The sequence below is a fragment of the Phoca vitulina genome, unplaced genomic scaffold (genome assembly GCF_004348235.1).
Source record: "Phoca vitulina isolate PV1807 unplaced genomic scaffold, GSC_HSeal_1.0 scaffold5, whole genome shotgun sequence".
Lineage (NCBI taxonomy): Eukaryota > Metazoa > Chordata > Mammalia > Carnivora > Phocidae > Phoca > Phoca vitulina.
Genome location: NW_022589708.1, coordinates 79,566,301 through 79,588,557, shown reverse-complemented (window position 1 = coordinate 79,588,557; position 22,257 = coordinate 79,566,301). Strand labels below are relative to the sequence as shown.

General features: G+C 32.9%; 1 protein-coding gene across 1 annotated transcript in view; it reads right to left on the bottom strand.

Annotated features, from left to right (window-relative positions):
• Nucleotides 1–9,127: 9,127 nt before the first annotated feature.
• The window catches only part of PSPC1 (paraspeckle component 1), a 48,323-nt gene continuing 35,193 nt past the window's right edge, over nucleotides 9,128–22,257 (bottom strand). The window contains exons 5-7 of the mRNA XM_032402450.1: nucleotides 19,345–19,402; nucleotides 15,931–16,100; nucleotides 9,128–13,896 (exon numbers count right to left, since the gene is read on the bottom strand). Of these exons, the coding sequence (XP_032258341.1) occupies nucleotides 13,711–13,896; nucleotides 15,931–16,100; nucleotides 19,345–19,402 (414 nt within the window). The 3' untranslated portion in view covers nucleotides 9,128–13,710. The remainder of the gene's footprint in view (nucleotides 13,897–15,930; nucleotides 16,101–19,344; nucleotides 19,403–22,257) is intronic.

Here is a 22,257-nt window from a genome sequence, read left to right as displayed (position 1 = left end):
CATTTATTTTTTTTTACTTTTTAAAGATTTTATTAATTTATTTGAGAGAGAGACAGTGAGAGAGGGAACACAAGCAGGGGGTGTGGGAGAGGGAGAAGCAGGCTTCCCGCTGAGCAGGGAGCCCAATGCGGGGCTTGATCCCAGGACCTGGGATCATGACCTGAGCTGAAGGCAGACCCTTAATGACTGAGCCACCCAGGCGCCCTTGCACTCAGACATTTATCTCCCAACTTTTCAACAGCTCTGAAGTCAAGGAGGAAAAAAATGGCAAAACAGAAAATTGTTTTGTTTACGTCCCGAGACTCAGTGGCATTCCCTTTCTTCCTAACTTATATTAATTTGCATTTACTATAAAATACATAAAGATAAAAACCAAAATGCAGGAGCTCAGTAATGTCTACTATTTAACTAAGAAAAATGTTAATCTTCTTAGAAATAATTCAAATCATTGTAAAGGCAATTCAGAAAAGCAAATAATGCCTCTTTAATCCTTATAAACCATCAAAACAAATAAATGTTAACTCAAAGACCATAATAAAGAATGGAAGGGAATTGGTAGCCTTTAAGAACCCCTTTAGAGAGTATTGGAATAATTACCCACTCTTAAATAGGAACTGTTAATAAAAGACCAAGTGAGATAAAGTTTCTTCAAACTTTGCATTACATACCTTTTCTCTCCCAATATTTGTACAGAATAGTTTTTCAAGCTCTTTTTGATACAATACCCAAGTTATGTATCAAAGCCACTGAGAGGACTAGGTGTTCCCTTCCTAACATCCAAGTGTTACTGAATGATTTCTCCTGGAAATCTTAACCACTCTGTCATTTTAAAGTTCAATTACTACAGAATTACCATAATCAGACCTTCCGTGTCTGTAGAAGTATATCTGATGGTCACATATAAAAAGTGTATATGGATAATCACAGCAACAATGAGCTGAAGTTGCTGCACTTTAATAAGAGACCCTTCTGAATATTTCCCAAGGAGTTGCTCTTTGCAGCCAACCTGTTCTACTTCTCCTGCTTCTAATCTTCTCTTCAATGTATACCAATGATTAGAAAAGGTGCAAGAGAAAAACAAATATGTAAACTTAAAATCAACAGCCTTCACTTTACACTCAATTAGAAAAACATTTTCTTTTTCTGGAAATAGAGATTGGATTTGGACACTTTAGGAGGCTTTTTATTTTAAGAGGGGGAGAGGGGGAGGGAGAGAATCTTAAGCAGGTTATATGCACAGCACAAAGCCTGACACAGGCTCAATCTCACAACCCGGAGATTATGACCTGAGCCAAAATCAAGAATTGATCAAGAGCTGGACACTTAACTGACTGAACCACCCAGGTGCCCCTGACACTTCAGGAAGGCTTTTATATTTCCTTCCAGTTCCTCTGGTCTCCTTAATGCTTGGGGTTCCATTAACACCAAAACACCACTGTATTTCAGACACCCAATACACAAAACATACACTTGTGAGTTTTTTTTAATTAAAAAAATTTAAGAACCCTTATTGTTCCAACTGTTAAAAATTTGCCTTCCATGCCAACAACCTCATCAATTCTCCAGCCTCAAAGTGTGACTTCCATCCATTCATTTCAAGTTACTCCGTTCAACATTTCCTCTCTCCCCACCAGTTGCTTTTAGTTCTTTTTAGATATATTTCTATATAGACATATGTAGGGGTACATATTCTAAATTCTACTAAAAACTGGACTATTCTCTCACATTCTCTACTGGCTCTTCTTGCTCTGATGCTCAATACAATGAGGAAATTGTCGAAGAATTTATCATTTCTTCCCATGATTTCTCTTGCCACCCACTGGACTTCAAGCTTAAAGAAGGTGAGGACCAATTCTGTTTTCTTCACTATTATATGCACAAGCTGAGACAAAAATGTCCATTAACTATTTAGGGAATGAATAAGCAATCTGGGATTCTCATCCACACACTTTAATTGGTACTGAAAACTACATTTAAATCTATGCCATTACTCCCTGATTTTCTCTGACTGGTTCAAGAAATACTTAGTGTCAAATGTTGCGCTATAAAACAGGGAACACTGATAAGAGATGAATAAAATGTAGGCACAACAAGCAAGCAAGTAAATATATACTGACAAAGTGACAGGAATGAAAATTCAATTGGGGAAAGACTCTTAAGAAACCTACAAAAATATCTCGGGAGACAGAGGAACAATTTTAGTGTTTAGTACACAAGGGGTGGAAAGTAGACTGAGGTTGGAAAGGTAGACTGAGAACAGATCATATAAAGCCCTGTGACCTAGAGGTGCCTGGCTGGCTCAGATGGTAGTGTGCGCAACTCTTGATCTTGATCTTGGGGTTGTGGATTTGAACCCCATGTTGGGTGTAGAGATTACTTAAAAAATAAAATAAATTCCACCCACCCCCCACCCCCCCCCCACCGCATAAAAGCCCTGTGGCCTACAATATAGTTGGGTTTAAAAAAAAAAAAAAAATTTTTTTTTTTTTTTTTTTTTTGAGAGAGACAGAGACAGAGAGAAAGCACAAGTGGGTCTTGATCCCACGATCCTGAAATCACAACCTAAGTTGAAACCAAGAGTCTGACGCCCAACTGACTGAGCCACCCAGGCGCCCTTATAGTTGAGTTTTAATTCAAATGGAAAGCTACTGCATCTGAAAAAGGAGACCTACAATGACCTAACTCACATTTTAAAAGGATGCACTAGATACTATGTGGAAACTAAATTACAAGAGCAAAAGTAAAAGCAGGACAAGTTAGGAGGGTATTATAGTCACCTTCATAACAAATGACAGTGCCTTGAGAACATATTTACCAGAGTTTTAAAATCCCAATAATCAATCATAAGTACTCAAAACCGAAATATTAAAACCTTCCTCTCTCCCTCAAGCAGCTACATACCCCACCCCGGATCCTGAACACACTTACCTTCTGTGTTTCAGTTAATGGTTATTACCACCATCACCTCCATCATTCAAACTAGAAAACTCCTAGATCACTTTTCCTCTCTCCCTCTCCCACCAACACACTAGTCTGTTAAATTCACTCTACTTCTGAATTACTGTCTGGAATCAGAACAATCATCATGGACACTAAAGATCCTTTCAAATATCATGTGGGGGGTGGAGAGTGTGGGAGTGAACCAATGTTCTATGTGGTCTCTGCTTTCTGATTCATTTAATTCTTGTCCTGACAGCCAGTCACCTAAAAGGCAAGGATCAAAACTCCTCAACTTAGATCAATCAGTTTTATCTAAACATTACTTCTTCCCTGCTCTACTCTTACCTCCTCCCCTAGACAGCTCCTTATTAACAGATCAGGATCTCTGTTCACTTATTAGCCTTTCCGACCACACCATTCCATCATCCCCAACCCTCCCTCCCTATCCTCTACCTCCAAAAAACCTACAGCTGGCAAGTACTTACTCACCTTTATGACCTGCTCAAAAGTTATCATCTTAGTGAATTCTTCCCAGTCTCCCCAATGTAAGTGAATACTTGCTTTGAGGTTTTCAGAACATTTCCTATTCCCTTCCTTACTACCAACTGGTCTTATACTTTGCTTCCATAAAACCATTATACTCTAAATCCCAAGAGGGCAAGGACCATATTTTATTCATGGTATATTCTCATGTCAACAACCATGTGTTGCCCTCGGCTGGTGTAAATCATTCACTAAAAAACATTTAATGAGGATGTAATATAAAATGAGGATAAATCACTAAATGGATAAGATCCCTACTCTCCTAGAGCTGACATCCCAGATAGAATGAAGTAAACAAATAAATGAACACAAAAACTTCACACAAAGATTTTAAGAGAAATCTTGTATGACAAAAATTTTTGGACTTAAAATTTTATGAAGTAGATAATAAACACATAAGAAAAGTAACAAAAGTGAAAGGAATAAATGTAAACTTAATGTGTACAATTTATTTCCTAAAACTGGTATTCAAATTTCTTTCTTGCACTCCTACACAAACACCAAGCAATTATACTCCCAGGAAATCAATCTAACACCTAATGGTGAATACATAAACTCTAAAGTTCAACCTCAAAGTATTCATTTTTAAAAAATAAAAATAAATGAACTGCTTAATTACACCATGTAATGAGATTCTGAGATTACATCCATGTAACGAAAAGAAAAAATTTGACAAAGTTACTACTCTAGACCAGCACTATCCAGAAGAAAAATAATACAATGTAAAAAATTTAAATTTCCAAGAAATACATTAAAGAGAAAAAAAAGCAACAGATGAAATTAGCTAGATAGTACATTTTATTTAACCCAATATATCCAAAAGATAACATTTCAACATATAGCCATATTAAAAATTGAGATAGTTTACATTCTTTTCTCCATACCAAATCTTTCCAATTCTGTACTTTACACATCTAATTCAACTGGTAAATTTTCTCCAATATTTGTGTATTTAGATTTCATTATATTGAAGATGTAAAAGGAGACATGCATACCCAAGTTGTTCCAAATACTCTGGTTTCTCTTCAGATCGCATAGATCTTTCGCCTTTTACCAAATATGCTAAACACTGTATTGATAAATTGGATTTAATTACAATAAAATTAAAAATCTTAGTTTCAATAGTCCCAAAGATTCAATAGCCCACATATGGCCACCACACTGAACAGCACAGCTCCAACAGTAGACTTATGACATCCACTTCATCCATCACAATGGTGTCTTTTATCAGCAGACTAAATTGACCAATGTCCCTTTGTCTCCTGAGACGGGTATTTTCTAGTCGTCTTATCTAAAATAGAAGCTGTCATTTTCTCTACCCTTATGACCTCAAATTATTTTGACTCTATTTCTTCTATGTCTAGAACACTAGTGCCATGGGAGCTGAGGGTTGTTCTACTGTGTACAGCTATTATCTGCAGTGCCCAAACTGCAAGGAACTGTCAATACATCAACTGTAGAAAACCAGAATTGAATGCTTTAAATTAGCTAAATTACCTAACATGTACATCATACTTATATGATCTATAAAAAAGAATGACTATAAACTGTTTGTGACAGGTAGTCTTCTTCCATATGCTACAAGTAGCTGCAAAATAATTCAAATTTTGAGATCTATAATTTCAATCAACCTAGGGAATATCTCATCCATTCAGAGGTCTAAAAGATCATAATATGAACCTTAGTTTACCTCAGCTCTGACATTGTAACACAAATACTGGGACATAAACTAAACTTATTCCTCCTAAAAATGTAAGCATATTATATTGCAAGGCAGAAATTACCAATCTGAATACTTGTTTTCCATATTATAGTTCCTACCCCCTAAATTTGGAGCATGTCATTTTCCAAAACCTCTGATCTCCTCTAATATTTTAGAAGATTTAATGGCTCCAGGTCAAAGTCAATGTACCATAATATAAAGAAAACAAAAAATAAGGTTTTCTGAATTTTCCTAATTATTCATCATGCGTAATTCTAATAGTAGCAACTGAGCAAGTACAAATCTAAAGTTTTTATACCTGCTTAGTAGGATAATAATTGGGGTTGTTACATATGAGGTCAGATGCACAGGGAGTACAGAGATCCTCCTTATCTGTGGTTTTGCTTTCCATAGTTTCAGTTACCCAGTCTGGAAGCAGATGACACTCTTCAGACGTATGGTCAGGTCACTCGTAGCTTAATGCTACATCACAATGCCTATGACATTCACCTCACTTCATCTCATCACAAAAGCATTTTATCATCTCACATCATCACAGGCATTGAGTACAATATTCTGACAGAGGCCACATTCACATAACTTATTTACAGTATAATGTTGTAATTGTTGTATTTTTCATTAGTCATTATTGTTAATCTCTTACTACTGTGCCTAATTTATAAATTAAACTTTATTGCAGACATGCATGTAATTAGGAAAAAAATATATATATACAGGGTTTGGTACTATCTGTGCTTTTCCACTGGGGGTCTTGGAACGTTTCCTCCTCAGATAAGGGGACACTATTATATAGAGAAATCACAATATGAATCAGAAAACTTCAGTATAGGTTAACAACTTCCTTTTTCAAATTTTATCCTTTTTCTCTGTATTTGTGTACCTAAAAATAAAGTTAAGCACTGACTTTTGTAGAAATATAATTCATTGCAGTGTCGAAGTACTGCCACAGGAGTTAATCATTTTCTTGATTGAAGAAAACTAGTCATAAATAACTGAACAGGAAAAACAAAGATACAGGAAATCTAATCATGTAACTTTTTTCATCTATTTAAGATGAAACAAAGTTTTACTCTCATTAGCCACCTTGGGGAAGAAACCTAGTAGTCTCCTTAAGTCCTGGGTTCCCCTGGAGCAAGGAATCTGACTTCTTAATAAAAAAAAAAGAGGGAGGGGTAGGTTGGTGCAAAGTTAAAAGATAAAAGGGTAGATGAGTTGACTTCCTTGATGACAGATATGTAACCTCTCAGAGTCAAACCCATTTCTAGTTCACAAAAACCACAAAATGCTTGGTCAACGTGGATCTCCTGGCAAAACTGAGAGGATCGTTATGCTATGGCAATCTTTGGGAAGCAAGAGAGTGAGGCACCCAGATGACATCTAAATTACAAACAAGTTTCTCTCCTTATTTCCTATACACAGATATTCTTAGGAGACATACACAGGTTCTAGAAAATACCTGCTCAGATATTTAGAAAGCTATAAACCAGGTGACTGCTTTGCACTAATATAGTCAAAAATTTTTGAAAAGAACTATAATCAATATTGCAACTATGTGCTCTCATTATGGACCAATTTGTTTTAATGTACTGCATAATTCTGAACAGACTTTGAGTAATACATATGTGTAGCATAAATCTTTGTACGGTCTCATAAGCCAGGCTATAGTTTTTACCATAAAATTACTTAACAATTTCCATTTATTGAACTCCTTGGTGGCATTACTTTCTAAAATGATTAATTGAAGCTGCAAACCAAGAGAAAATTACTTTTAATAAATATACTCATTGTCTTAGAAAATGTATTTATCAAATCTGTATCTTCAGTCTAGAAAAGTAAAAGATGAGTTCACAAAAGAGAAAGGTTGAGCCATCATTTTAATCCATCAAGATAGTGTCATTGTATTCATATTTACCAAGATGGTAAGCAAAGACCAGGACAGTTTTCTAAAACCTGTCAGGCATAAGCATCTTCAAGATTTTTTTTTTTCTTTTAAATAAGCACGACACCCAACATGGGGCTCAAACTCACGACCCCAGCAAGGTCAAGCAAGAGTCCTAGAGCTGGCCAGGCGCCCCAAGCATCTTCAAATACAAAAACATTATTACACTGTTTCATTTCTCATACTGGTATAGGTAGTTGAAAATCAGTTAAGTGAAAAACCTTTACAAAATTTTCAAATTGCACTTTTCTATATTCCCTCTTCACTTGAATTCACTAGGCTTGTGACACAAAAATGAAATCCTAGTTTAAAAATCTTGTGTTTAAGATATAGCACTCAATAGCCTACTTAAAAATAATGGACTTTTTGCAGTACTTGTCAAGTGGCAGTAGCTGGAAAAGTTTGGGAGTGTTTTGAATGGTCTCAATGATTAGCCAGAGATCCTAAATAGCATATAATGTACCAGGACAATCACCTATGCTACCACCAACAAAAATCAACTAAACAAAAAAGTTACTGTGATTCTTTTGAGTAATACTTTAGAACAGAGATTCTCAAAGAGTGCCCAAACCCAACATTAGTATCATCAGGGAACTTGTTAGAAATGCACATTACTTAGCCCTACCTGAGACCTGCTGAATCAGAAATTGTGGGGTAGAGCACAGAAATCGGTTTTAATGAGCCCTCCAGGTGACTCTAAAGCACACTGAAGTGTGAGAACTACCAATCTGGAGGGATATTCACATGGCTGCTGGTCTTTAATTTAGAGCAGGGATTTTGTTTTTCCACTTTTGTATCTCAGCCTTAGGAAAGGGTACAACAAACAATAGGACCCTCAATACATACTGGTACAATATATACATGAATATAGTGCAATTCTGAATGACATGGCTTCCCCATAAACTCTGTATGACTGCGAAAGTATCTTTTGTAGACAGTTACTTTGCTAAACTGCTGATTCCTAATGTTTAAAATATTCTAACCAGTCCGTGAACATGTAAATATTCTAAGCAATTCTAAGAATTATCATTACAGACTAAGTAACCACTGAGCAAGTTACTACTGCCTCTAACACTTTTAAAAGGTCAGAAATTAAGAGAGAATCACTATGTGTGAGATTTACTTTTTCTCATTACATAAAAACACCAAGCAACATTTGTAAATCTAAGCAATGTGTCACATTTGATACTGATTTAACATTATCTAATAATATGAAAATAACCTGAAAAAATTAACTACAATTATTCTGGCAAAATGTACAATATAATTTGCAGAAAATAAATTGTCCAAATAAGCATACAAAAATAAAAATGTCAAGTAACTCATAGGCCAAACCTGGCAAAGTTAATAGTGATAGGATTATATTTACATAGTTCTTCTAAATCCCAAAACATACCTAAACTCTCATTCACATTCACAAGTCCGGTAGGTTGATATTTTGCATAAAGAAGATGAAACAAGGAAGAATATGTCTTAAGAGATCCAGTCACAGATATAATATAAAATATAGTGGATTACTGTGGCTACTCCTTTAAGTTTTGACACTACATCATATCTATGTATTTCCTACCTTAAATATCTGAAATGATAATTTCAGAGCTAGAAACAAATTTTAGATATAAATATCAATTCCAAAGTCTTCAACACTACAAACAACATACTTACATAGAGCATTTAAGAAACTCTAGGTCCATTACATTACTACTCAAGTAAAGTCCACATGTTACTATTGATGCAATGCAGAACCCTTATTTTTAATTAATAAAAACCATTTCTTATTAATTGACAATACTCTTATTTTTTTTATTTTTTTTAAAAGATTTTATTTGTTTGAGATAGAGCAAGAGAGAGCAAGCATAAGGTTGGGGGGAGGGGGACCAGAGGGAGAGAAGCTGACTCCCTGCTGAGCAGAGCCCGATGTGGGGCTCAAGCCCAGGAACCCGGGATCATGACCTGAGCCGAAGGAAGACGCTTAACCAACTGAGCCACCCAGGTGCCCCAAATGATACTTTTAAAAAAATAAGTTGAATATTAAAAAATCATGTATTCCTACTAAGTACACTTCTTAATTCTACCTAATCCTACTAATTATAATTAGTCTTTGAGATAGAAGTGCCTCACATGAAATTTGGGTGATTATATTGTATAAAACAGAACTGACATTTTATGTACATGTATAAGCAGAATACCATCTTTTAAAATCCATTTCTTTAACTCAGAAAGACAAACAGTAATTCTAACTTAAGATTTTTATATAAACACAATCAACAAAATCTAGTATCTATTGCAGAGGGAAGAACTGGTAAGAGCTGACAGTGATTCAAACCATAAAACAATATACTTGAAAAACAATTTTTTAAAAATGTATACTACAAATTCTGGCTAGATTACTTTAAGAAATGCAGTATACTCCATCTAGAAAATATAGGCTTCTCTTTTTGAAAAGGAAAACTGTGTATCATAAAGAACATTCCACTGATTCCACCAGGTAAATAAAAAAATAATTAAATAAAAAAATAATCAAATAGTAAGTTTCAACCAATAGGAACCCCTTGAAGATGTTTATAAACTATACATGATTTTATAGAAAAAGGCAAGTAGTAATATTCCCAAGGTAACAGTGTTCTGGTTGTGCCTTTAATTATTCAGTCTTTTAAGATTCAAACTTCAACTATTAATACTCTTTTTCAGTAATCAAGAAAAAATTTCAAGATTTTTTTTTTACACTTAGAAGACAGTGCTTTTGACAAAAAAGCTAATACAATATATAATACATAGACTTTAATCAGATACTATTAAAAAAAATTAAGATCAGATACTAAAAAAATTCTGAAATTCTTCACTATTTCAATACCCAGAGTGACGTTCTATAAATTACTTGTCCACATTCAACTGGGAAGCTATGTGTGTTTCATTTTACACAACTGTGAAAAACAATTATGTAAAATGAGCACACTAAAATTATTTCCTATTTTTTGAAATTTAGTTCTGAAAGGTGCAAGAAAGGAAATAATGCTCTTGAAAGTACGACACTACTCTCGATTTATTCATTTAATCATCATTTGTTTAGGATGAAATAAACCCACACGGGTCTATTCAACTTAAGTGATGGACTTGCTACTTACTTTGAAGATAAATAAATTGGTTTTCTTCCTTTCCACCTCTCCCCTCCACCCCGCCCCAAATAAGTCCATGGTTACAAATATCTATCGATGAAGTAAGCACAGGAACATATTTAAAACTGTTTAATTTAGGAGTTAGATATGTGGGTGTTCACTAACTTATTTTTGAAAATAGTAAGTCTGACTTTTCAAATCATTAGCACTCTCTTATATTTCAGGAACATATTTTAACATATTACTAGATATTATAACACAATAACACACACAAAACATTTAAATACCACAGTACTCCCCAGAAAATTTCCTCTATTTTTGCAAAATAATGTATCTATTTGATAGTCCCATTTAACACTACATTTTAAACCTTTTAAGAAAGGTTTAAACATAAACTTCATACTCACTTTTTTTAAATCACACACTTATTTCAATCACACACGAATCTTTTTCTCATTCAGAATCTAGGTTGTAATTATCAACCAAACCCCCAAATATTAATGATTAATCATTCACACTACTACTTTAAATAATTATTATAGACTTTACATATACACACCAAGTTACTGAAATGTTCAAGTATGTTTTTGAATAAAACGTAAAGATGTAATTTCAATTAGTATTTGAGAAACAAGATCTAACATTCCATTAATTCCTTGTTGATAATTTCTATTTCTTCTATTAATGGCAATTCTGGTGAAAACAGGTTATTTTTTCCCCTAACATAATCTCTTTCACTGAATGCCCAGTACTCATATTCAAAAGAAAAATCCAAAAACTCAAGGAATAACAAATTGGATTTTATGAAACATGGGTGAACCAAAAGTTCTTTAAAAACTAGATCTGTCAAAAAACAAAACAAAAACAAAACAAAAAAGCTAGATCTGTCAAGAAAACCAATTTATCTTCAAAACAAAAATGGGGAAATTTTGACAAAATAATTAGGAAAATGGGTGTTCCTTTATTTTATGTACATTAATTACATATTAATAGCATATGAAATCTAAATCCTACAGACTTTATACTCAGTATTTCAAATCATGACACAAAAAGAAAAATAATATTGTGATATAATTCTAAGATTGTTTCATATTACCTTTTTATGGAAAGAATTATGGTAGCATATGACAAATTCACACTTATTTAGAAAAGCTAATACTATTATTTATTTTTATATCTACTGCTTTTAAGCAAATGACACTCAAATATCTTCCCAGTACATACACTAATTCACAAGAAAAAATATTGACTGAAGCAGCCACAAAGTTGTTTATACAAAAACACTAAAAACTGAATAACTGGGAGTTCACAGATGCTCCACTTGACTGTCACTCAGAAGCTGACTGTTCCCAGGGTAAACTTGATAAGTACTGGAACAAAGATTTTCTTGATGCAGGGAAAAAGCTGTGTAGAACTCTGTTCTTGGAGCCAGAGTTGAGCTGGACACTAGAATGTTCAGGAGATTAGGACATCTCTTTGTGCACTGGCTTTCAAATGTTCTTGAATCAATGTTACAGAATTTCACAGCCTTGGCCAAAGACAGCTTGGTATTAACATCAAAGGATGAAGTTTTTGCCACTCTTAATTCAGCTTTGAAGCAAAATACAGTGCTAGCAATTACCTAGGATTATATGAATAAAAATATAGATGGGAAAGGTATACTTAGGTGCAACAGATATCATTTAAAAATTATAGTTAATGTTAAAACTCCCTACACTGCAATTAATTAATTAAAATAAATACTCCCTGCCAACTCATATACATGGAAAATGTGATGAGAACGGTCTTTTTTGACTATTATTTACAATCTCCAAATCATGTTTTCAAAGATTTGCCAAAAAACAAAAGCCTACAAAAACCGCAAATTTTAGAAAATAATTCCATCCATACAGCTGTGTCTAAAAAATATGTGAAATAGTACACAAGAAAAATGTTACAAAAGAATGCACCTCAATTTTGCTTTACACCTGCTTTTATGCAAGATTTTAAATTAACGAAATTTATTTCTTTACAAAGTATGCCTTCCAGCATAAACATATACCATGCAAAAATGAGTTAATTTTTACATACTGTTCATTTCAAAACAGCAGAGTATTTTTCATTAAAATGCTAAAAGCATAATACAGTAAACACACTGAAATGTTACGTGAGAAATAACTATGTTATGATCAATGGATGATGCATTAGATTTGTGGTTTAAGGTAAATATATAATTCCTTAAATGTAATTTTAAATTAAACATGGCTGACATACAAAAATTTAAATATAGCAAGAACTTTGTTTTAGAATAACAATTATAATGTGATAAAATCCGTTTCTTCCAAGTACCGAAAATCAAACTTCAAAATACGTATTTGACAGTAAAGGGATCTAATCTGATTCCAATGACCTTAGCCATTCACAAATTAATCCCCCCCCCTTTTTTTTAAATAAAGATCACCACTTGAACTGTATTCCTTGGAAACAAACACAACTAGCCCTGTCAGACATGTTTACTGGAGAGACTTACCAAACTACAGGAAGGTATTTACAACACTGCAAAGTTAATCCATCTTTAGTACTTCTATAAACGTTCTCAAGAAATGCCTAGTTTCTTCTAAATCACACCAAATCCTCCCTTAACATCCAACCTAACAGTATTGTTTGATTTTAAAAGAAAATTTAAAGGGTTAAGATCTAGATACTGACACCAAATAATGGCAGATAAGATTAAAAATAAACATTATTTTATAAGCAAAAGAGATTTGCCTCCAAACAGTTTTTATTTTTCCAAGATTCAAAAGGTTTATTTGAAAAAAAATCAGCACAGGACAAAGATATCCTTAATATTCCTTCTCAGAATATTTGAATATTCAAAATTTATATGAAATGTAGACAGCAACTCTGATTTCACAGAAAGAACATCAATGGTTTATACAAATGTAAACCCATTCCCACATCCCTCCCCAATGTACTATTCTATTCACCCCTTACTGACATTAGCTTTCACTAAGCTTCTATCTTCAGTGCTACTTGCAAAAACTAAAAAGCAGAAAATCATTTTCATTTTTAAATGGCTGGGATTAATTAAAGCAACCAAAGTGTTACTGTTACACAAAGTTTAGTAAAACTATGAGAGAATACCACTAATAACATTTGTAAATTATCCAAAATGATTTCTTTATTGAGATTAAGTAACTACATAGACTTCACAGTTCTATGGCATACTTATATGTAGCTAAAGTCACAAACACATTTTAACATTCACAATGATGAGCATCACCATTACCATTCTAATCTACAAAGCTTATGTATGAATAAAGAAAAATACAAAAACCTTGTTTTACAAAAGAAAAACTTTAAAGTCTACATACATTAACAATAAAACCATTTCTTCCAGGTAACAAGTAAAAGTGTAAAGGCATACCACTGAGGTTTTTTTCTCTAAGTAGCCAGGAATGAAAGAATGTTTAATATCTACGACGCTTATTAGGGCCTTCAAAGTTGCCCCCTTGGCTTCCTCTACCAAAACCACCAGGACCACCACTAACAGGACCTACACCACTCATTGGCGCTTGAGGGGTTTCAGAACCTGTTCTACTCCCCATAGGTGATCCCATCTGAGATGATGGTCCTTGAGGAAATCTATCATTGTGCTATAATACCACATAATAAATATGAAGTCCATTTGGAACACGCCAAATGTTAAGTGACAAGAAAAATTGGCAAAATCCCAAGTGGTGGTGTCATGAAGTTCAGCAGAAAGTCCAGCAGAATCAGGATCACACATAGAAGGAAGAAAGGAGCAATTTAATTAGTTACTATGTTTTAAAAAAAAGGGAAAAAAAAAGCATCTGAAGAGTTACAATTGCTAATGCTATGCCCCAATTTCATGAAAAAAGAACTGATTTTAAGAAGTAAGCAAGTGCCATTTTAAACCTAATCAGTATTACAGTACTGTTCTGATCTCTCTTTTTCTTAAAAGCTTATACTGCATATAACTGTGCTGTGTAATAAAAAAAAAATTTTTTTTTAAATAAAAGAGATAAAACTGGGGAGCAGCATCACATTGAAAAAATAAACATTTAAAAAATTTCAACAGCAATGCTTTTAACAAAGAAAGTACTAGTACAGTTATAATTTCAGTATTAAAACTTTAGAGGTGTTTTTCCAGAAAGACTATTAATGGGAAAATATAGTTTTTAAAAACTGACAATATACTAATATGTACTACTAATAGCACAATTAAATAAATATCTGAATCCTATGCTTTGGAAAACTTTACAATAATAACAACGTATGTTAATCTCAAAGGTTGACCAGAACTCCCTACATGCAGTAGTAAAATGTCACTGTGAAAAAGACCAAAGGTAACATTTAAATAAAGGTTACAATTTCAGGGGGATGGGTGGGAAAATGGGCCAGTTAATATTATTTTAAGTTACTACAGATGATTATAGGCTACAGAAAAACTTAACCAAAGTAGTCTAAGTTTTTACTTAGCTTTTAGACATTTTACTATAAAATAAAGCCTCCAGAGACGGAAACAAGTACACTAATTATATATCATGCGCCATCTGATCATAGTAGATACTATGGCACTGCCTTTTTATCTCTGTACACACTCATTTAAAAAAAAAAAAAAACTGTTAGCATGTCCAATTTTTCCAAATTTTTAAAAGACTGCATTTAAAGTAAATAAATTTTAAAATGATGAAACACTGTATACATCAATTCTAAGACGCACATTCACTTTTAACATCTCTGAAATCAGTATGGATTTACAGTTGATGGCATGTCTGAATTTAATTGGCAGTGCTTTTTCTTTCTTAGCAGCAATGGCGCCTTAACATTTGTTGTGGTAGTTCCAAAACTAAACTGCCTTTTCCAAAATATACAATCAACAAATTTTCCTTTTCTAAATGTTATTTAGAACAACCATTAACAAAAACCAAATGAAAAAATGTTCTCCCAAGAGCCTCATTTAAACAGTGATAGATTTTAAGGAAAATGAGAAGTTATCAGTCTTGCTACTGGTATTCAAGTAAAATAAGAACTACTGAAAAATTTTGCTTTTATAACTATTTAACCCACACAAAGATATCTTCACACTGTCAAATCAAGACATAAACTGTATGCTTTAAAATTTTGTAACAAATAATGAATAATTCTGTAAGACTGCAAAATGTAAATTTAAAATACACTTTAAAACTTTAATGTACATTATTTTATAGTTAGAATAAGTTCCCTGAAATTAATCGTAAATGGTCTTTTTATTAAAAATGTTTACTGAAAATGTGTTTTCACACATACTGGAGTTTCATTCCCCACCAAAGGTAAGGAGTCCACAGAGGAAAAGAACACAATCTTATAATACTTGACCTTTACAGTGGATACTGGTTAAGAGGTGGATACATACTAAAAGCATATAAAAATAACTGTAATTAACATGTATCTGCCATATACTTGAGTACAAAAGCATGCCATGAATGGTAAATATAACTCTTGTGATACGTAAAAACTGCCTCTCATAAGTCAATATAACTTCACAAAATTACGTTTTCTTCACTGCATATTGACCTTTACCGCCAAAACAAATGATGCCAAATTATGTTAAGTGTGAAGTTACCTTTGGGGCAGAAAAGTATATATTACTGAATATAATCAAAATAATGTTTATGATACATTACCACTGCTCCATTATCTGGCATCATTGGAGTTCCCATATTTGCAGCTCCTTCTGGTCCCATGGCAGGACCAGGACCCATTGGTGGGCCAGGTATAGTTCCTCTGTTGTTCATATTCATACCCATCATTGGAGGAGGACCTTGGTTACCAGCAGGTGCTGGGCTAAATGCATCTACGCAAAACAATCTATACTTAGAGCTGTCCTATCTTAGTTTAGTAAACATTAAAAATTTAACAATACTTATGCAAACTATATAACAAGACTATCATAAAATTACTTTCCTTCTTTGAGAATGGGACACTTAATTATCTACTCTGTAATAGAGCATTACCTACACTATAGAATTTTCATCCCAAAATCAAATGTACATAAAACAAATGAGACAACTATCAACTATTTTAGAATATTTGAGACTGTCAAAGTTTTGAAAGTTTTTTAAAAAATGAGTATTACTTGCTATAGTCTGCTTTTTAACGAACTACTCTCTTAACAATGGTAACTATACCTTATAAATTAACGGCAAAGGATTAGCACTTGGCAAATACAAATATGTATATAAAGTTCACTAAAACTAACCTCTTGACTTTAATGTAAGTTACTAAACATACCCCCAAATTATAGGAGGTACTATTTTTTAACTTTAAAATTTACAGAAATAGGCAATCTAAACAAAACAACTAAAAAGGGTTGTGATGACAAAGCTTATTTTTTAAAAGCAAATATAGATAAAATATTAATAGAGCTATATGAATTTTTTTGACATGCTAAAAATTCTGGAAATGGGGACAATCAGATATACTTCAAATTTTTTCATCAAAAAGATATCCACCCGGCCTCATGTTAATTGCAATAATGTTTGAGCTGAAATATATTTATAATGGCTTCAAATACAACATTTTTAGGTATCTTCTTTGAATTTTTTAATTTTTAAAGTACTCATACTTTTTTTCATTAAAAATTCATAACAAAGACTAACTCCAACTTAAAGAGTTTTCTTCTAGTATTTCATTCTATAGGTCAATTTTATGACACTCAGAACTCAATTTCTCAAGAACACATTATAACAGGAGATGGTATCTCCATTCAAACCCAGAATTCTACACAGTATCTAATGCAGCTGACCTCTACATAGGACTGAGCCCAGGGAGGAGCTGGGAGGAAAAAGTCTTACTCCCTACCAGTCCCTGGCAATATATACACTACCACTTGTTCTCAACCTAATCCCCAGGAACCTACCACTTCATGGGAAGAAATTACTTCCTTAATCCCAAAATGTTCTTGCTTATTGATAAATCGAACATTATAACTATCCAAGAATATTTCTATTCCCTTAGCATAGCTATAAATAAAAATTTTTACTAGAATTCCATGACATGTCCCACATGGAAATGAGGAAGAATGGAGACACTATCTATAAGGAATCTTAACTTTCCCTAAAAAGAACAGATCAAGGATTAGGTTTTTCTTCTCTTTTTAGTAAAACATAATTGTTACATTTAACTTGCAAGACTCAAATATAACTATACAACTATGGGTATAATAAAATAAATAAAAAATAACATTTCCAACTATCAGTAGAGTATTGTTTCTAGTAATTAAGCTTTCTATCACACAGATATAATTAAACTAAATTTAAAGATCTAAGAAATGTTAGAATTATCTGGTCCCCTGAAAAGCAGTTTTATAATCTATGTTTCGCTTGGTAGACTGACTGGTGATAAACCAGAAAACCTACTGCCACATTCTAACAATGTAACTTGATAGGATATGACAATTTAATGATTCAACAGTGGCATTCAACTGCATGATAATGATTCATAACTCCAGTAAACCATTAGGACAAAGTCTCAGATTGAATAAAATGTATACAGGAGAAAAGTAAATGGACTGGACTTAAGGGGAGTTGAGAAAGTGCTCAACTGTAATACAGTTCTCTGATGAAATAAAATGCCATAAAAATTTTTAGTTCTCTTAAATTACTAACTAAATAAGGAATCTAAAGGTACACTCTCATTATTCTTCTGATAAAGTTGCTAACTAAAATAGTCAGAATGTTTTCAAGGTCTCAGCAACATCAGAAATACTTCATTTGCTTCTAATGTTAATGACAATCTAATAATTATAATGGCATTGCAAAGTACCTACAACCCATTACCTCACACTATAACCCTTAAAACCACTTGGATTATATTATACACCATTCTACAATTTACTTTGAAAAGACATAAAATTGAACTATTTGCATATTACTATATATTCAACTGTGTCTTATATACTAGAACTGTGCCTATAGAACTTATGTATTTTGTTCACCAATTAATTCATGTATCCATTGTAACTAACTTCACAATTAAGATCTTTATAGGCAAGGGCCATGTATCATGCTTCCTTTGTATACCAGAGATGCTCAGTAACTTCTTACTGGTAAGAAAAATGACCAAATTAATAGCAATAAACAATTTTAGATGATCTGATTGGAAGTAGCAAATAAACTGCATGAGAAATAGGGAAAAAGGTTGATCACAGAAAATGTTCATTCCACATATTAGATGCTTTAAGATTTTTTTACTCCATACACTATATATCCTAAGTACTACATGCTAATGGTAATGTAATCTTTACAACAATATGTACATTTTGAGTTACGTGAAAATTTTAATTTTGTGACAGCTTCTGTGGGACAATATGAAATTAATATATTAAAAATTTATCTTATTTTTAAGTGTATGACATTTCAAATTTACTGTTTCCCTCAATAGTGGAGAAGCTAATGTAGGCACTTTCTTCAAAACTTTACATCAACTCTAAAGATATGCATTAGCCCAGATGTAAAAGACACATCTCATTTCCTTGACATGTCATAGATGCCTCCAAACAGTGCACTTCTGTGCACAATATGGTAGGTTAGGGCAAAATAAGCTAAACATTCAGTAAAATGAATAAAAGTAACTCCACTTACACAAAAGGTTACCTTACCAATAAAAATTTATAAAATACTCTCAAGAAGTTTAAAAACACTACACACTCAGAAACTATCAAACTTCTAAGAAAGGTAAAAAGAGCCAATTTGAAAGCATGAAATTTGATTTTTTAAAAATGTAACAATATAGCTGCATTACACCATGGAATGACTGAACAGGTTTCAGGTTGTATCAAAACCTGGTTATAGGTTTCTTTCATTAAATCTCTTAAAATATAATATACCTTTTAGCCTTCAATGAAACAAAATTCTTCCTTAGCATATTATTTTTAATATACTTGTATTTTTTTTCAACTTAATAAATATAAGAGATTTCACCATTACAAATGCTGGTTCCAAATTTTAGTTTGTTACTGATACGTAGATACCACAAACAGCATGTACAATTCCCCAAAGAATTACAAGTTACAGAAGGCTTTTGCTTCAAATCCCTACCTCCCATGTTTATTGCTCCACGGGGACCCATATCACCCATTCTCATTTCCTGTTCTCTCTGTAAGTAAGCATAGTTGTCACAGTCAACCTATCGATCTTATGACTTTACATTTCCCATCTAAAATCAAAAAGAAAAGAGTAATAAATTGGGACATCACTTTCCATTTAAAAAAATTAAAATTTTCCAACATCACTTACTTATTAAGAACACTGAAAAGAAACTTCAATCTCCCAGGTCTGATATACCACAGAGCTTAGAGCACTCAGTTTATACTACTAGATTATCAATGTGTCAGATTACATAAAATCTACCACAGAATGTTTTTAATGTTCAATAGAGCAAAGACGTATGCCTAGATTCCAAAAAAAGAAAAATCTAATATTAATAAACACCAGGGCCAATTATTTTTTCCTCCCAGGACACTGAAGTCTTAAAACAAAAAGACCATTACCCCTTTTATATTCAAATGTATTCAAACATCCAACACAAACAGCTGTGGGGCACTAAGCTAAAAATAAAGTTATATAGACAATTTTCATTGTTAATACATCTTTTCATTTTTATTCAAATACTTGAGCATTGTTTCACCCAAGACCTAAAGATTTGCCATGAAAAGTCCCCATGACACACAAACAGTTGTTAAAAGTTCAACATAACACTGCTTCCTTTATTTGAACAACGGTTTTGCTTGGAAATCTAAAAAGTGTTATTACACAGTCGGCAAGTTCTGAAACAAAATGCTCTTGAGGTTAACTGTGATACAAAAGGTCATGCAAATGACAAACTTTTAAATTGCAGTAAAATTCAACTGCTTCGAAAAACTAATTTATTAACAGTAATATTATTATTAGTTATTAATTCTATATAACTATAGAATTAACGTTGATGAAATCTCTAGGTGAAATTACTCAACATACTGTAATTCAAATTTGCACTATTATTTAATGACCTTTTCCATTATCAGACCAGTGTGTTAAATGTAGCAATCACAAAACACATTCTGAGACAAAAGTAGCAATGTCTAAAACTTAAAAAAAAAGCACAATTTTTCTTTTAAAAGCAGTTCTATTAAAATGTGCTTAAAATTCCATTTAGTAATACAAAATACCAGTGAAAAGCACCTATAAAAGCTAGGGAAAAAAGGAAAGAAAAGCCTATGGTATATGGTAGATAAATGCCACTAAGCAGCTAATCAACTGCCCATATCTAAGCTAATGGACATGCCTCAAATTGTAACCTTTAATGAAGCTGTGGTAAAAAACAAAACAAAACAAAACACATCACTTACACAGCATCATAAAGAAATGTTTGTCACATTATGTAGAAAATGTAAATCCCAAAACTTTCTCAAAGCTATTTTTTTTAAACTTGCCTAAAACTAAATTTGTCTCTTCTCATCAAATGTTTGGCTAGTGATGGATACTACTAACAAGCAAAACAGCTAGACTATTTCAGAGAACGGATTTCTGATGAAGTCATATGGAAAATACTACTTTATGATCACACTTAACACTATCATCAATAAATCAAATCCAAGTTGTCATTTCCTCATCACTAGAACCTGATAAAATGTAGACTGCCTTCAGCATATCCAAAATCATCCAGGTATTATTTATAGCAGATACCTGTTATTGAAAAGCTGGTTCCATTTCAGCACCACAGTAAAATACACGGATTTTTTGATCATGACATCTTTGGGGAACAAGGGTTTAATTTTTATTTTTACTTTCGGATTTGCCTTAACTATGAAAGATGAAGAATGCAGTATCTAACCAACAGAAGGTAATTATGATAGTCTTATTGTTTGAGACTTCAATTTTCAAATCCCCCTTAAGTATTCTAACATCCTAACTGGATGCCTGTGATTCACTGGTGAGGGCAAAGAAGGAGACGTTTTTATTATCTCCTTAATATTTCATCTGTACCTATCATTTTCCAAAATAACAGTATTTATTAGCTTTATTATTCACAAAATTCAGTACTTTTTAAATTATTCTATTATTCTATTTTCTTAATAGAATTCTGAAGAGATTAATATGCTAAATACATTTATGGATTTTTTAAAAAAGCTTTTATTTATTAAATAATCTCTACACCCAGCATGGGGCTCTAACTTACAACCCCAAGATCAAGAGTCACATGGTCTACTGACTGAGCCAGCCAGGTGCCCCAAGACTTATGGTTTTTTAAGTCAACTTATTCAACAGTGGCCATAACATTCCGTTTCTGATGCTCTATTAGAAACTGGTTCCAGGGGCGCCTGGGTGGCTCAGTTGGTTAAGCGACTGCCTTCGGCTCGGGTCATGATCCTGGAGTCCCGGGATCGAGTCCCACATCGGGCTCCCTGCTCAGCGGGGAGTCTGCTTCTCCCTCTGACTCTCCTCCCTTTCATGCTCTCTGTCTCTCATTCTCTCTCTCTCAAATAAATAAATAAAATCTTTAAAAAAAAAAAAAAAAAAAAAAAGAAACTGGTTCCAGGGGCATGTGGCTAGCTCAGTCAGAAGAGCATGTGACTCTTGGATCTCAGGGTTGTGGGTTCAAGCCCCACGCTGGGTGTAGAAATCACTTAAAAAATCTTAAAAAAAGAAACAACTGGTTTTCCAGTTTTAAAATATCTTTCTTTAAATGAGATAATCAGAATGTCTTACAATAATACATGCTAATGTAGCGTATCACTGTGCTAAAATACCTATATATATAAAAGCATTTTTCACTAAATACACATACACTCATTTAATACTGTTGATGCTTCCTTAAAGAAAATTACTAAGTACTATTTTATACAGCTTCACATATTAAGAAAAAGAGATAGTGTAATTGGATGATAGATCATTTTTTAACTATTTTAGAAGGAGCAAAAGAAGTTTTCAACTTCCTAGTCCTATCTTTTTTTTTTTAAAGATTTTATTTAT